At 38.7% G+C, this 14,902-nt stretch overlaps 1 protein-coding gene and 1 long non-coding RNA gene across 2 annotated transcripts; one reads left to right on the top strand and one right to left on the bottom strand.

Moving 5' to 3' along the window:
* Positions 1-211: 211 nt before the first annotated feature.
* Positions 212-2,642, top strand: LOC110733862. The gene is made up of 2 exons (XR_002513695.1): positions 212-705; positions 2,231-2,642. It is a non-coding gene; the product is annotated as an uncharacterized LOC110733862 (long non-coding RNA).
* A 1,608-nt stretch (positions 2,643-4,250) lies between these two features.
* Positions 4,251-5,666, bottom strand: LOC110733971 (zinc finger MYM-type protein 1-like). Its single transcript, XM_021914039.1, has 3 exons — positions 5,656-5,666; positions 4,759-5,602; positions 4,251-4,601 (listed from the first exon to the last, which is right to left on the bottom strand). Exons 1-3 carry the CDS (start codon positions 5,664-5,666, stop codon positions 4,251-4,253), a joined length of 1,206 nt encoding a protein of 401 aa, XP_021769731.1.
* Between the last annotated feature and the right edge of the window lie 9,236 nt (positions 5,667-14,902).

Genomic DNA, 14,902 nt, shown 5'->3' on the forward strand with positions numbered 1-14,902 from the left:
CGTAATATTGATAGGCAAATCGACAACAAAGTGTCCGTATGATATAGAAGACGTTCAAGAACGCCATGACAAAGATATGGATGCTTACGAAAAAACTAGTGATTAGGGCTCTCATACCTAATCTTTTTTGCTTTTCAATATTATGATTGGAGGGATAAGGATATAAATTTAGTGAGGTGGCCATGGTGTTTTGATATTAAATTAATAATTTTAAAAGAAATCAAAGGAAATGAACAACCTGAGAAAGTTGCGCTTTATCATTCTCCACTAGTAGAAAAAATGAAATAGGCACCCCCCCAAGAACCGGTGCCAAAAGAAATGGGCGGGATTTAAAAATTCGATTTTGGCACTGGTTCGCCTTAAACCAGTGCCAACTATGGTAAAAAGCACTGGTTCAAACCGGTGCGAATTAAAAAAGACAAAAAAAAAGTAGAAAGGTATGCGTTACTCTGCTTCTACTTCTTTCTTTGTTTCCCCTTGCTTTTCATTTTCGGTTTTCCCTAACTCTCGTTTTCGCCCTTCTCTTAGCTTCGACCACCTCTGAAGTTCCACCTTTCTCCAAATCTCTACTCCATTACGCGTGCTCGTAGTTCTCCATTGAAGCGCATTATGAGCTTTGTCCATATCAATCCTCCACTACGCGTACTGTTAATTCTCCATTGAAGCGGATTCGAGCTTTCTCACCTCCATTGAAGCAGCTTCGAGGTAAGAATGTGTTTTTGTCCTTTTTAGATTATCGATTTCAGTTTCACAATCTAGGGTTTGTTGTTGATTTGAAATTCGAATTTAGGGTTAGTTCTTGTAAACTAGGGTCAGGGAAAGGGGTGGAGGTTTCGGGTGGGGAAAGGGATGGGAGTTTAGGGTGGTTTTGGGTTAGGGAATTCAAGTTTTAGGCGGTTTTGTTGGTGGGGCTGGGGCGGGAAGTCTATTGCGCTCATGTGGCTCTGGAAGGAGGGTGGTTTCGGTGGTGGTGCAGGGGGAGGGGTGGGGGTGGCTGTCGGGGCTGGGCTGGGGAGTGGCTGTCGGGCTGGGTGGGGAATTGTTTAATTAATTTTTTTGATTTTAGGGTTTTTGAATTTTAATTAGATAATTGAATTTATTTTAGTTTTTGGGGTTTCATTGTTGTGTTATCGAAGTTAATATGTTGATTTTAAGGATTTTTCAATTCAAATCAAATGAGTAAGCAATTTAATTTTTAGTTTGAATTTAAATTTTATTTATTTGTAATTTTATGTAAATGAGATTGGATGAAATCAGTTTTTTAGTGGTAATTCGATGAAATTAGGATGAAATCAGTTTTGGGAGTTGATGTTCGAGTTGTTATTGTTGGGGTATTGTTTACTTGTTCTTGTTAGAATTGGTGTTCGAATGTTGTATACTTGTTGTTTGAATTGGTGTACGGGTGGGGATGTTGTTTACTTGTTATTCGAATTGGTGTTGGGTTGTTGTTTACTTGTTCGAATTGGTTTTGAGGTGTTGTTGGATTGTTGTTGTTCGAATTGTTGTTTGATTTGGTCTTGGTATTGTTGTTGTACTTGGATTGAATTGAATTGTTTGAGTTGGATTGAACTGAATTGAATTGTTTGAGTTGGATTAATTTGATAAAAATGGTACTACTTTTGGATTGTATTAGTGTGGGTTGGTCTCTAAAAATAGTAGTAGATGTCATTGCAATATTTTCTTATCAACAAATAGGAGTTGATGTTGATGCGTGGGTGGCTATGTGCATAGATACATGGCAAAGTATGGAACAGTGATACCAAATTGGCTAGTATGAGATTGGATATGTGTATTCTATTCACTACTGAGTATTGTCAATTTAGGCATAATGTACCACATTCATGTTTAAATGTTCCTTTCTCAATTCGAGGGTGGGGGTAAGGAATCAGGTAATGTATATGCCTGGGTTTGAAGGAACATAAAGTAGAATTGTTCATTGTTATTTGGCCAATATATCTCGTAGTTTGTATAGAATGGTTTCTGTTAAAGGGGGTTTACGTTCTGATTTTAAAGTTTGTATGGAGCTTGTAAGAAATAAATTAGAAGATGAGTTTCCTTTCATTTATTTTGGGATTTATTTTAACAGGAGAACGTGCCTGCTTTTGCATGCTTTTTTTATCACAAGAAAGTGGTTGATGGATTAAACTATTGATGTATATTTGGCCAGCATAGTCTGAATTATTTTTGGAAAGAGAACACACAAATGTTGAGATGTGTAAGTTGTGTGCAGGTAAAGGCACTTATGAAGGATCATTTAAATGGAAAATCAGGAGGATCAAGTGAAAAGTCGTCTGAGCCTAGTGCATCAGTTGAACTGAACTCACGTAACTTTGATGATTTAGTGCTGAGTACAGAAAGGAGAGCATTGCTTTACAGAAAGGAGTCATCTTGAAAGCTATTCTTATTGTTTATGTGGTGATTAATGATTTTTTTGTCAGTGGAACCCTTAGTTTTCCATTAAACATTTACGCGTTTGTAATATGCATCTCCATTTTAGTAACATGGATAATGTGGTGTTTATACTAATTTTGGTTCTTGCCTGTTTTCGTTGTCAACCATCTGCTGTAGTTTGTTTGTGTTGCAAAAAGGTTATTTCTTTACCAATGACTCTATGAGAGGGATACACTCTTCTACAGTCTTAATTGTGTGATTAATCTTTTTTTTTTTTTTTTTTTTTTTTTTTGCCGTGCTTCCACTTCATTGATTTAATTTGTTGTTTAGACTGTTTTCAATTTTCATTAAGAGTGCTTTGACCTGTTGTCCTACTTAGACTGTACATCAGATGTAAGTTGCTTTGTTTATGCTTTCTAATCTTAATTATGGAGTACTTTGTATATCTTAGTTAGTCTTTTGTAAGTATCATGGAGTAGCTTCTTGCCTTCTACTTTGATGGCCTTATGTTTTTCTGTAGTATTCCCTCTTTAGCTGATTCGTCGTCCATTTGAGACGATCTCAGTAATCTAAAGTGGCTTATAAAGTGGGTTTGAACCGGTGCCTATTTACCTTTTTCGCCTAGTGCTCCCTTTTGGATCAAAATAAAGCACCAATCGTTTTATTGTAGGTCAAACGATGACGTTTGGGAATTGGTGTCCAGTTGGGGAATTGGTGTCTCTTGTGGGGCTACCCATTAGTTTGAGGGTCGTGAAGTTGACAAAGATGAGGGTGATAGTGAGGATGGAGATTTGGGAACTAAAGTGGGTAGTGTACGTATGTTCCTAGTATAGTGTCCAATGATTTGAATGTTGATGAGTGTCATTTATGGCACTCATAAGCTAGTTTTCTTCGTAGTTTTTATACTCGTGTTTAGCCTCTTATGTCGTGTTTTTATGAGATAATGTTTGTTTTGCGTGCTTGTGTGTTATTTAGAGAAATGCATATTTCTAATGGCTATATTATCCTTTTTATGCATTTCTTTGCTATTCTCTCGCTTTTCGTTTTGTTTGGCTTGTTTTGTAGGTGTGTCGGGACTTTCCGAGGCTCAAATGTCAAGGAGGAAGCCCAACATAAGCTTTGGAAGTCAACAAAACCAAGTCCGGGAAGCTAGAGTGTGAGCAAGCTAGGCTAGAAGTCATAATAATGTTGCTTGAGCAAGTTGCATGGGCAGGAGTTTATGCGTGCCCAAGCATTGAAGAAGAATTCAAGAGCTTAGTGTCTGTATTGGCAGTGGCGGGTCCAGGATTTTCAACTTGGGGGGACAAAATACTTAACTTACAAAAAGCTTAACAAAAAAAAAACAAAAAAAAAAACTCAAACACACAAATTGGTTAACACTTAATATTAAAATTTCAAAATAAAAAACATACTTAGTCATACAATTCAAAATGATGAAAAATATTACATAAACATTAGATTAAAATTGCACTTTCATTCTTCGAGTCTTCATATTTTGGCAGCGATCAACAATTTTTTCATCGGAAACTCCTAAGAAGACATCCTTCTAAATAAAAGTGACCAAACAATCATTCATAAGTTGATCACCCATGCTATTTCGCAACTTATTTTTGACACATGTCATTGCGGAAAACACTCTTTCAACACTTGTCGTGGCAACTGGAAGAATCAACATCAACTTGATAAGAAAATGAATAAGAGGAAAGTCTTATGCTTATTAAAGAGAATTAAGGTCATTTAAACCTTGAAATCTTTCATCATTTAGCATATTCTCCATGAATTTATCAAGTTGACATTCAAGAGTCATCAAATCAAATCTTGAAAATTCTTCGGGATAAAAAGAGGCAAGTTTAAGTACCTTATCTTTTATCAAAGGATGAGAAGTTATCTTTAGGACTTAAACAAGCCATACATATTAGTATCTCCATATTCCTCTCATTAAATCGATCATCAAGTTCTTGAAGAAGCAAATCAATCACTCTTGAAAAAATTCCAACCCGAAAATGATGTTGATTTGTTGCTTCTTCAACAAAACATCTTGATCTTCCTTGAGGAACATAAGGAGAATCCATAGTGGCAACAACAATACCATGTTTAGCACAAAAGGAAGTTACCTGGTTTAAGAGAGTATCCCATCCTTGCTCCCTCATTTTTTGCAACACCATTTTTGTGTAAGTGACAAGTTCCATGGCATTTACAATATCTTGCTCCTTTCTTTGCAAAGCAACACACAAATCATTAGTGTATCCAAAAATAGTCAACATCAAGTGAAATAAAAATAAAGTCAAATGACTATAATTGTCCTAAAACAATTTGAGCTTTGAACTTATCTTCCGATACACCATGCTTCCCAATGTGTACAATTACCTTCACAATTGTAGGAAATAAGAGGATGATGTTTGAAAGAGACTTGTAATGAGAACTCCAACGAGTATCCCCGGGCCTTTTCAAACCAAGTTCTTGATTTAAACCCGATCCACTCACATTATCCCCTACATCCAATGCTCGAGGAACTTCTTGAGCTTGATCTTGTCGAATCATTTCTCTTCTCTTGCAAAAAACTCCAACCACATTCAATAAATTTGCAAGTATCTCAAAAATCCAACCACAACTATCATTCTTTTTAGCAACGACAACTAGTGTTAGTTGAAGTTGATGAGCAAAACAATGTATGTAGTAGGCACTTGGAGTATAATTCATAATCAAAGTCTTAAGACCATTTATTTCACCTTTCATGTTGCTAGCTCCATCGTACCCTTGCCCTCTTATCATAGATGGACTCAATGAATGTTTAACAAGTAAAGACATGATTGCATCTTTAAGAGTTAAAGCGGTAGTATTACCAACATGAACAATGCCAAAAAATCGCTCCATTACCTTTCCACTATCTCTATTAACAAAGCGCAAAACAAGAGATAGTTGTTCTTTTTGGGACACATCACTTGACTCATCGGCTAATATGGCAAAGTAATCATCACCAACTTCTTCTATTGTGCACCTAGTTGTTTCTTTGGCACAACAATTAATAATGTCCTTTTGAATAGAAGGGGCAATCATTTGACAATTTTTAGGTGCATTTTCAAGAGTATGTTGTCTTTCTTCCTCAACCTTTTCTCCTAACCATTTCAAAAGCTCAAGGAAATTACCCCTATTATATGACTCATCGCTTTCATCATGTCCACGAAATGCCAAACCTTGCCCCAAAAGAAATCTTAAACAAGTTAAAGATGCATTCAAGCGAATAAAATATTCACTTTTAATCACCTCACTTGCATTGTTAAATATTAACCAAAATGGTTGCGTGGCAAAAGTATTTACGAAACTAAGTTTATAGGCTAAAACGCTGTCTCGGACAGTGTTTTATGCCTGGTTTTTGTAAGAAAAAAAATTAAACTTAAAAACGCTGTCTGAGACAGCGTTTTTAGTTGTTGACTTTTTTATTGAAATTTTCTTAAATTCTGAGTTTTTAATAAATTGGGAACAAAAAAGAAAATTACCTAAAACGCTGTTTGAGGCAGCGTTTTAGTCTTTAATAAAAACGCTGCATGAGACAGCGTTTCTAGTGATTTTTTGGTTTAAATGAAACGCTGTCTGAGACAGCGTTTCTATGGTTTTTGTTTTCGTGCGTCGCAGGCTACAATTCATTCTCATCACTCTCACTCTCACTCTATCTCGCTGCCGCCACCACAGTTAACCACCGGGCTGCCACCACTGCTGCCGCCACCACTGAGTTGCTGCTGCCCCTCTCCACTCAATTTCGTGGTAAACCCTAAATTCAAATAGTGTAATGTTGATAATTGTTGAATTGTTCAAATTGTATCAAATTGTTCAAATTGCTGCTTTGTTCAAACTAGTGTAATGTTGATAATTGATGCCCCTCTTAATTGTTCAAATTGTATCAAATTGTTGCTAATAATTAATGAAAATGTTTTAAACTGTTGATAATTTTTTTATGGTAATGTGGTACATTGTTGATGAAATTGTTCATGAAATTGTTGAAATTGTTGATGGTAATGTGGTACATATATGTGAAATAGTTGAAATTATTGATGGTAATATGTGAAATATAATTGTTGATAATTTTAGATTATTGGTGAGAAGACGGTTATTTCATTATTGATAATTTATCTACCATTTCATATTAGTTTATTGTTTAAAATATTAGTTTGTTAGTAATCGTTTTGCATTGCAACTTAAACTAAGAGTTTATAAATGGAGCCATTGCGTAGTTTGTGGGCAACTTTTTTTACCTCGCTCTAGATTTCAATTATCCTAATATGTGTTTTGGCTATGTAGAATATGACTGGACAAAATGTAGTGTTGTTATGCCGGTGGGGAGGTGAAATTTTGTGTGATGGATCAAATGTTGAGTATAGTGGAGGAAATATGGAACCAGTAACACTTGAACCAAACATGACACACTAGTAGAAAAAATTAAATAGGCACCCCCCTATAGCACTGGTTCTTAAAAACCGGTGCTAAATAAAACGGGCGGAGCCAAAAAATTAAGAGTTGGCACCGGTTCTAACCCAAACCGGTGCCAAGCATGCAATTAGCACCGGTTCAAACCGGTGCCAACTTGTAAAATAAAAAAAAAGGATGGGGAAGGAGTTGGCACCGGTTCTCCTTAAACCGGTGGCAAATAAGCAAGTTAGCACCGGTTCAAACCGGTGGCATTTAAAAAAAAAAACGCGGGTTTGCTCGGTTTGCTGCTTCAACCTGTTCAATTCAACGACACTTTCTTCATTTCTCATTTTTGCTTCAAAAATTCCCAGAAATTTTCGCCCTATTCTCTTCTCCCTCCACCTCCATTGAAAGGCTGTGCGAGCTTTCTCCTCTCCATTGAAGCAGTTAAGCTAAGAGACCTTACTCACATTGCTACTTCAATTTTCCGCATTTCCTCTTCCCAAACTCTTCCTCCATTGAAGCTTCGGCCTCCTCACGCACGTAGCGTGGCTGGGCTTTGTTCTGCCTCCTCACGCACGCACGCACTTAGTTCTTTTTTTCTGCCTCCCTCCATGCATTATTGAAGCAGCTTCGACCTAGGTAAGTAATAACGCTCCTCCATTCATTTAGCTTCTCCATGTATTGCATTAACACCATTGTTGTGGTTTTATGAGGAATTGGTCTTTAGTTTAATATTTGTAAGTTTCTTGTAATTTTTAGGGCTTGGCAATTGCTACTTAATTACTCCATTAAACGTGCAAGGCTCCCCCTCCATTAAATGCACAAGGCTGCCCCTCCACAAATGTAAGTCCTTTGTAGTTGTTATTGTTGCTGTTTATAAGATGAGAATTCTATTTAGTACAACCTGCATTTATCTATAATTCTAAATTGTTATGAGAACTTTATTTATCATCACTAATAAAGTTGAGAATTTTATTTTGTTTATAGGATAATTTAGTACTTTTTATTTAAGAGAACAAATTTGAGAGGAAGCTAATAATAGTAGTTCATTTATATTAGTAGCTCATCAAATTCTACTAAAAAGCGTATCAAATGAGATAAGTAAGCATTAGATATTGAGTAAAGTATATAAGAGTAAAGCATTTATAGGTTTAGGGTTTAGGGTATAGGGTTTAGGGTTTAGGGTTTAGGGTTTATGTAACTTATGAGTTTAAGCGTCGAACATTTTGCTTCCTTCATTTAACTTCCCTTGAATATACTTTTCTTTACGAGTTGGTTCTCACTATGTTTCAGGCTAAGAAATGGGTGTTAAGGGCTTCTAGGGTAAGATCATCAGTTTGGAGAGTGGGTGGAAAGCATCCTGGTATCTTACTCTGACTGTCCTTGTTCTTGCTCACTAATATCATTCTTATCTTTTCCCTTAATCTGGTTTTCTATTTGTGTTCTATATAGGTTATACTGAAAAAGATTCAGAGGAATTTTTGGGCGAAGCATTGACCTTGGCATTGACCTTCTATTTGAGAGTGTTGAGACTTTATAGGTACTTAGGTATATATATAACTTTATGTGCTATATATAAGTTCTTGTTTGCACACTTTTGTGGAGATGGTGTATGATATAACTTTAGTGCAACTTCTATCATGATGTGTGATTAATCCATTGTTTTTTTAATTGATTGCATGTACCATCATATGCCTAGATACCCGTTCAAGGCTTTCTCATTAGGAGAAAGTCTTGAATAGTCCCCGGTTGGGACTGTTCTTGAACGTTTACTCTCACTTAGGCGGTGAATGTATGTCCTTTTTTCGATTTTAAGGAACATCTTGGCTTACCATTTCCTCGATCACCATGTTCTCTAGGTACATATGTGGGTAAGTAATTACCTACGTCGTGTACTTGGAGAACTGGGGGAAATGCTGCCGGATTTTCCTTAAAATTGGAAAGTCGACATACATTCACTAGTGAGAGTAAACGTTCAAGGATGGGTTAGGTTGGAGTGATAAGGGCCCTTTGGAAGCATATATGCATTTTTGTATCTATATGAATGCTATATGCATGTTGTGTGTTTGAATTTGATTTACATATATAATAGATAGTAGCAATTATATATGATTCGTAATATGTTGCCCTGTTTAGAGACAATTTACTTAATGGAGAAGGATCGTGGCTGGATGTATGGTAGACGTGATATATTGAAGTTCTTTAATGGGGTTCAAGAGTTTTGCGCGAGGGCTTCATCTTATCAGCGCATAATGGGTTTCGATTGCCTCTATTGTCCTTGTGTTGATTGTAATAATGTGAAGGTGGTCAATAGTGTTGATATCATTAGAGATCATGTAGTTTGTTGTGGGTTTAGGCTTAAATACCATGTGTGGATTTGGCACGGTGAAGAAGGAGGGTACAGTGGGGATGTTATTGGGAATGATGTGCATGATGATAGAAACAATGACATTTGTGTGGACGAGGAATACAAGAATGATGAACATATTGTTGATACTGGTGCTGAGGATGGATTTGAGGATGATCATGTGGATGAGGTCGAGGATGAAGGGGTGGATGAGATGATGCGTGGTTTTGAAGGTGACGTGTTTGAGTCATTATCGGAGGCTTCTAAAAAGCCTTTGTATCCTGGGTGCAAAAAATACTCTAAACTATCCGTCGTGCTAACACTTTTTAACATTAAGTCGAACCATGGGTGGGCGGACAATAGTTTTACTTATGTGTTGAGCGTGTTAAGTGAGATGTTACCCGACGGGAATGAAATTCCTAAGTCTTACTATTACGCTAAGAAGCTCATGTGTCCATTTGGTTTGGAGTATAAGAAGATACATTCATGTCCTAATGATTGTATTCTTTATCTAAATGAATATGAAATATTGGAGGAGTGTCCACGATGTAAGAAGTCGCGCTACAAGTGCATGAGTTGCAATGCTGGTAAGCAGGGACCGCCTGCTAAGGTGTTGTGGTATCTTCCCATTATTCCAAGGTTTAAGCGTCTATTCTCAACACCAACAGACGCTAAAAACTTGAGGTGGCATGCAGAGGGAAGAAAGAATAACATAATGCTGAAGCATCCAGCCGACTCCCCGTAATGGAAGAACCTTAATATCAAGTTTGGAGAATTTGGTGATGAAGTTAGAAATTTAAGGCTTGGTTTGTGCACGGATGGGATGAATCCATTTGGCACTCTTAGTACCCAGCATAGCACATGGCCGGTACTGTTAGTGATCTACAATTTTCCTCCTTGGTTGTGCATGAAACAGAAATACGTAATGCTTTCTCTATTGATATCGGGGCCAAGGCAACCTGGAAACGACATAGATGTTTATCTTGCGCCTCTTGTTGATGATTTGAGAAAGATGTGGGACGAAGGGGTTTTTGTTTTTGATGCTCATAAGAATGAGATGTTCACATTGCGTGCAACTCTTATGTGGACCGTTAATGATTTTCCTGCGTATGGCAACTTGTCCGGGTATAAGAACAAAGGGAAAAAAGCATGCCCCATTTGTATTGATGATACGCCAAGCAGGCGCCTTGATCATTCTCACAAAGAGGTGTACTTGCGTACCCGAAGGTTGCTCAGGCGCGATCACCCATACCGTAGGCAGAAAAAGGCTTTCGATGGGACAGTGGAAGAGGGGACTGCTCCTAGGCCGTTGACTGGTGAGGAGGTTTACGCTCGAGTAAAGGGTGTATGAACAGTCTTTGGGAAATCAGAAAAAAGCGGCGGAGTCAACTACTCTCTTTAAAAAAGAATCAATCTTTTGGTTGCTCCCGTACTGGAAAGAACATGACGTTAGGCACTGTCTTGATGTAATGCATATAGAGAAGAATGTGTGTGATGCTCTTGTGGGAACGCTGATGAATATTCAAAGCAAGACAAAGGACGGAAAGGGTGCACGGGACGATTTGAAAAAGATGGGGGTTCGTCCAGAATTGTGGGTTCAGTAAAGGGTTAGTAAGGGAAAAGAACAGGAAAAGGAAAATAAATTGAGTTCGAAAACAGGAAAGGGGAAGAGCAAGGGAAAGGGAAAGGCCACGGATGCGTTGAAGAAGAAAAATGAGGGAAAAGCCAAGGAGGGCAAGGCCTATTTACCTCCGGCTTGCTACACATTGTCAAGGGTAGAAAAACGGATGTTTTGTGCATGTCTGTATGGCATTAAGGTTCCATCAGGGTACGCATCTAACATGAAAATATTTGTATCTTTAAATAGAGAATTGAAGCTGACAAGTATGAAATCCCATGATTGTCAGGTTCTGATGCAAGTTTTCCTACCAATTGCAATACGTGGTATTTTACCAAAGCACGTGCGAGAAGCTATTACAAGCCTCTGTTTGTTTTTTAATACAATATGCAGCAAAGTGCTTGATCCTTGTACACTTGATGCTTTACAGGCGGATGTGGTTGTGACTTTGTGCAAATTTGAGATGTACTTCCCACCCTCGTTTTTCAACATAATGGTGCATTTGATTCTTCATTTGGTGCGTGAGATTAAGTTATGCGGTCTTGTGTTCATGCGGTGGTGCTATCCTTTTGAAAGACATATGGGTACATTGCAAGATAAAATCAAGAATCGGGCTCACCCGGAAGGAAGTATGATTCAAGGGACCGTGGCTGAGGAGGTCGGTAATTTTGTGGCCGACTATATAGCCGTTGCTAAACCTATTGGTATTCCTACTTCTCGACACAAATGGAGACTTGATGGTCATGGCATAATCGGGTCGAAACGAATGTCACCTGATCGAGATAAGTTCTTACAAGCGCACCTATATGTGTTGCACCATGTTGCAGATGCTCACCCATATTTAGACGAGCACATGGCTAGTTTGCGTGATGAATTTCCATCGAAAGGTGAACGGGCACTGATGCAGTTGCATAATAAGAAGTTTGTGAGTTGGTTTCGTGATCGAGTGATGGGTGGAAAGTATGAGAGTGTCACAGATACAGTAAGGTGGCTTGCTTATGGTCTTAGGGATGACATTCGCTCATTTAAGGGATATGACATAAATGGGTACACATTTTGGACTGAGCGTCAGGATTTGAAATCATCCTCAACCCAAAACAGTGGTATAATGCTTGTGACATCGTCAAGGGAGTTTGCAAGTGCTAAGGATAAATCACCTGTTGATGCAGAGTTGTCATACTACGGTCGAATTCAAGAAATATGGGAGCTTGATTATTGTGACTTCACGATTGCTCTTTTCCGGTGTAAGTGGGTTGATAATATCAGGCGTAACGTCAAACATGATGACTTTACTCTTGTAGATCTTGGCCACCTGAATGATAGTGCTGAACCATTCATCCTTGCATCTCAAGCCAACCAAGTGTTTTACGTAAGTAATCCAGCCGACTCAAAATGGTCTATTGTGCTAGCCGGCAAAAGAAGAATCCTTGGCGTTGGAGATGTCGAGGATGAGGAAGAATATGATGCGTTAAATGACTCAGCACCTTTCACTGTTCCTAGACCTGTTGTACCAAATGAGATAGACGACCAAGCCAATTACATGCGATCAGACCACGACGAAGGAATATTAGATTGAGGTACTATTTTTTGTTAGTTTGAAATTGTAGGCGTCGAAAGTATTATTAAATCACATTTTTAGGTGAAAATGAATGAAATTGCTAACTTACTTGCCCATTTTTCTTATTTTCTTTTAAATGAATGAAGTAACTTAGTTCCCCATTTTCTATGTTAATTTGTATTATAATTCAGCAATTTATATTTGATTATAAATTTACCTTACAAATTTATTTATATTACAACTAATAACGTGTTATGTTTGTAATGACAGGTTTTACATCTCATGGCGGATGATCACTACCGTATTGGAGTGGAGGATGTAGAGGATGATGATGATGAATCATCTGGGGATGAAGACGAGTTGTATGATGTGAACAAGGAGCCTGATTTGGGTGAGGCAAAATATCAGGCTCAAGATGTTTTGGATCGTATGCTGGATGAGTTTGAAATTGCAGCTGAACAAGCGCCTCCTATCAAGAATGCAATGTCTGAGTCGTTCGGCGAGGATCAAAGTGGAGGGGGGGTGAAGGGACTAGCGCAGAAAAAGCTGAGGGGTTCGACTACAAGTTTCAAGAAACCTGTCGGTCCAATGGTCTTGGAGTATGACAGGGTAGGACAACCTACAGGCAAATGGCGTCGTCAGTATGGTGTTCAAGTTGGGATTTGTGCGCGCAAAATCCCCATTACTCTTCGTTTGAGCGACGTACCTATTGGCTTGATAGACACGTTTTGGAATGATACACGGGTAAGTGATTGTTTCCACATTTGTAAATTCCTTCACTTTATTGTTATTTAATGGGCAAACTAATAATGACTGTTATTTGTGCTTGCAGAGTCTATTTAACATTCCAAATGAGTACGCCAAGCGAAGGGTGTTTGAATCCTTACTTGCGACAAGATTCAGAGGCTTCAAGACCACCTTAGTTCGTCTGTTTATCACAAAGAAGCTTGTGAGAAAACCAAAGAACAAGAAAGAAGGTGGCATGGATGAAGAAATCATCGATGAAGAGAAACTCCCATGGAAAATATGGCCTAGTGTATCAAAGGAATATTGGGATGCTTTCGTTCTTCAAAAAAGCAAAAAAGAAGCAATTGTAAGTTCAAGTAACTCTGATGACAATTGTAAAATATATTTAATATTTTGGTAGTTTTGAAACTAATATGTCTAATTATGTAGGAAATAAGAGAGCAGAATTCCAAGAATGCATTGCAGAAGCAATACTACCATCGTATGGGGTGTATGACGTTTGATGAATGGAGGGAGACGTGGGTGAGTGAGGGAGTATACCCCACTTCGCTACTAGGGTCCTCCACTGTGCCCTTTGACTCCACGACCAGTACTTTGGTGAGTCGTGCTGGAGATTTCTTCTGTTCTTTGCATTCTCGTGACAAGAAAACCGGAAAATGGTCCATCAAGGCTCCGGAAACAAAAGAAATGGCAGATAAACTTGTAAGCAACTATGAATTGTGAACTGCATGAATCTGTTGTATATATATCACTTTACATAAACACTAACTTGATGTTTCCTTTTTGCTTTTGCTACAGCTTGAGTACACTGGAGAGCTTGTTGAAGGCAAGTTCGTCCTAACAGTGGAGAAGGACCCTTTCACCTTGGCTTTGGGAAAGCCCTACCATCCAGGACGCGTATTGGGTGCAGGGGGGGGAGGGGGAGCTTGCTAGGATGGGAGAAGGTGATGGGTCCGGAATATACCAAATCAGGGAGATCCCGGGCAAGTGTGAACTCAGCGGTCAACTTGGATGCTACGATGGCATCAATTAAGGAACAAGTGCGCAACGAGATGCGAGAAGAGTTCAATGCATGGGTAAAGCAAATGAACTTGCCGAGCTTTCCTTTCTCCTCGACTACACCGGTCGACTCTTGTAGTTACCCACGAAAACAAGGAGAAGATGAGATACATGCAGACGAGGAGGTACATGATTAAGTGGTTTCTAATCTATAAGTATTTTGACTTGTTGAGTTACATGGGTTCTAATTAGCCTCGCACTATCAATACACTGTTGCAGGTTGGTAGTCCTGCACATGCGTAATTTAGCGAGCTTGAAAATCCAACACCTCATGACTTTCCGGTTCTACAGGTGAGTTGTGTAGTTATTTCTTTGGATGGTGATATTGGTTCTTTGATTCAGCTGTGAATTTGTGAAGTTTGTTGTGTTGTGCGGTTTTTGCTTTGTTTTGTGCTGTATGTTGTTGCGGTTGAGTTGCTAATGATGTGTTGTTATTGAACTGCTGTTGGTGTTGTGTGTTGCTGTTGTTTAGTTGCTGCACAAGGGGTAGCAATGATGTGCAGTGCACAAGTGCACCAGTGCACAAGCTGGCACCAGTGCACTGCACCAGTGTTGTGTGTTGTTGTTGGTTTGTTGCTGCACAAGGGCTAGCAATGATGTGCTTGCTGTGCACAGCACTGCACAAGTGCACCAGTGCACAGAACAACACACTAGTGCATAGCACACCAGTGCACAACACAACACACTAGTGCACAGCACACCAGTGCACAGCACAGCAGTGCACAACACAACACACTAGTGCACAACCCACCACTGTACAGCACAGCAGCAGGCA

The sequence above is a fragment of the Chenopodium quinoa genome, unplaced genomic scaffold, assembly GCF_001683475.1.
Source record: "Chenopodium quinoa cultivar QQ74 unplaced genomic scaffold, ASM168347v1, whole genome shotgun sequence".
Lineage (NCBI taxonomy): Eukaryota > Viridiplantae > Streptophyta > Magnoliopsida > Caryophyllales > Amaranthaceae > Chenopodium > Chenopodium quinoa.

Excerpts from the sequence above, each read along its gene's own strand:
- LOC110733971 (XM_021914039.1), bottom strand. Across the intron at positions 4,602-4,758 it reads TATTTCCTACAATTGTGAAG|GAGCAAGATATTGTAAATGC; the intron begins GTAATTGTACAC and ends TTGCAAAGAAAG.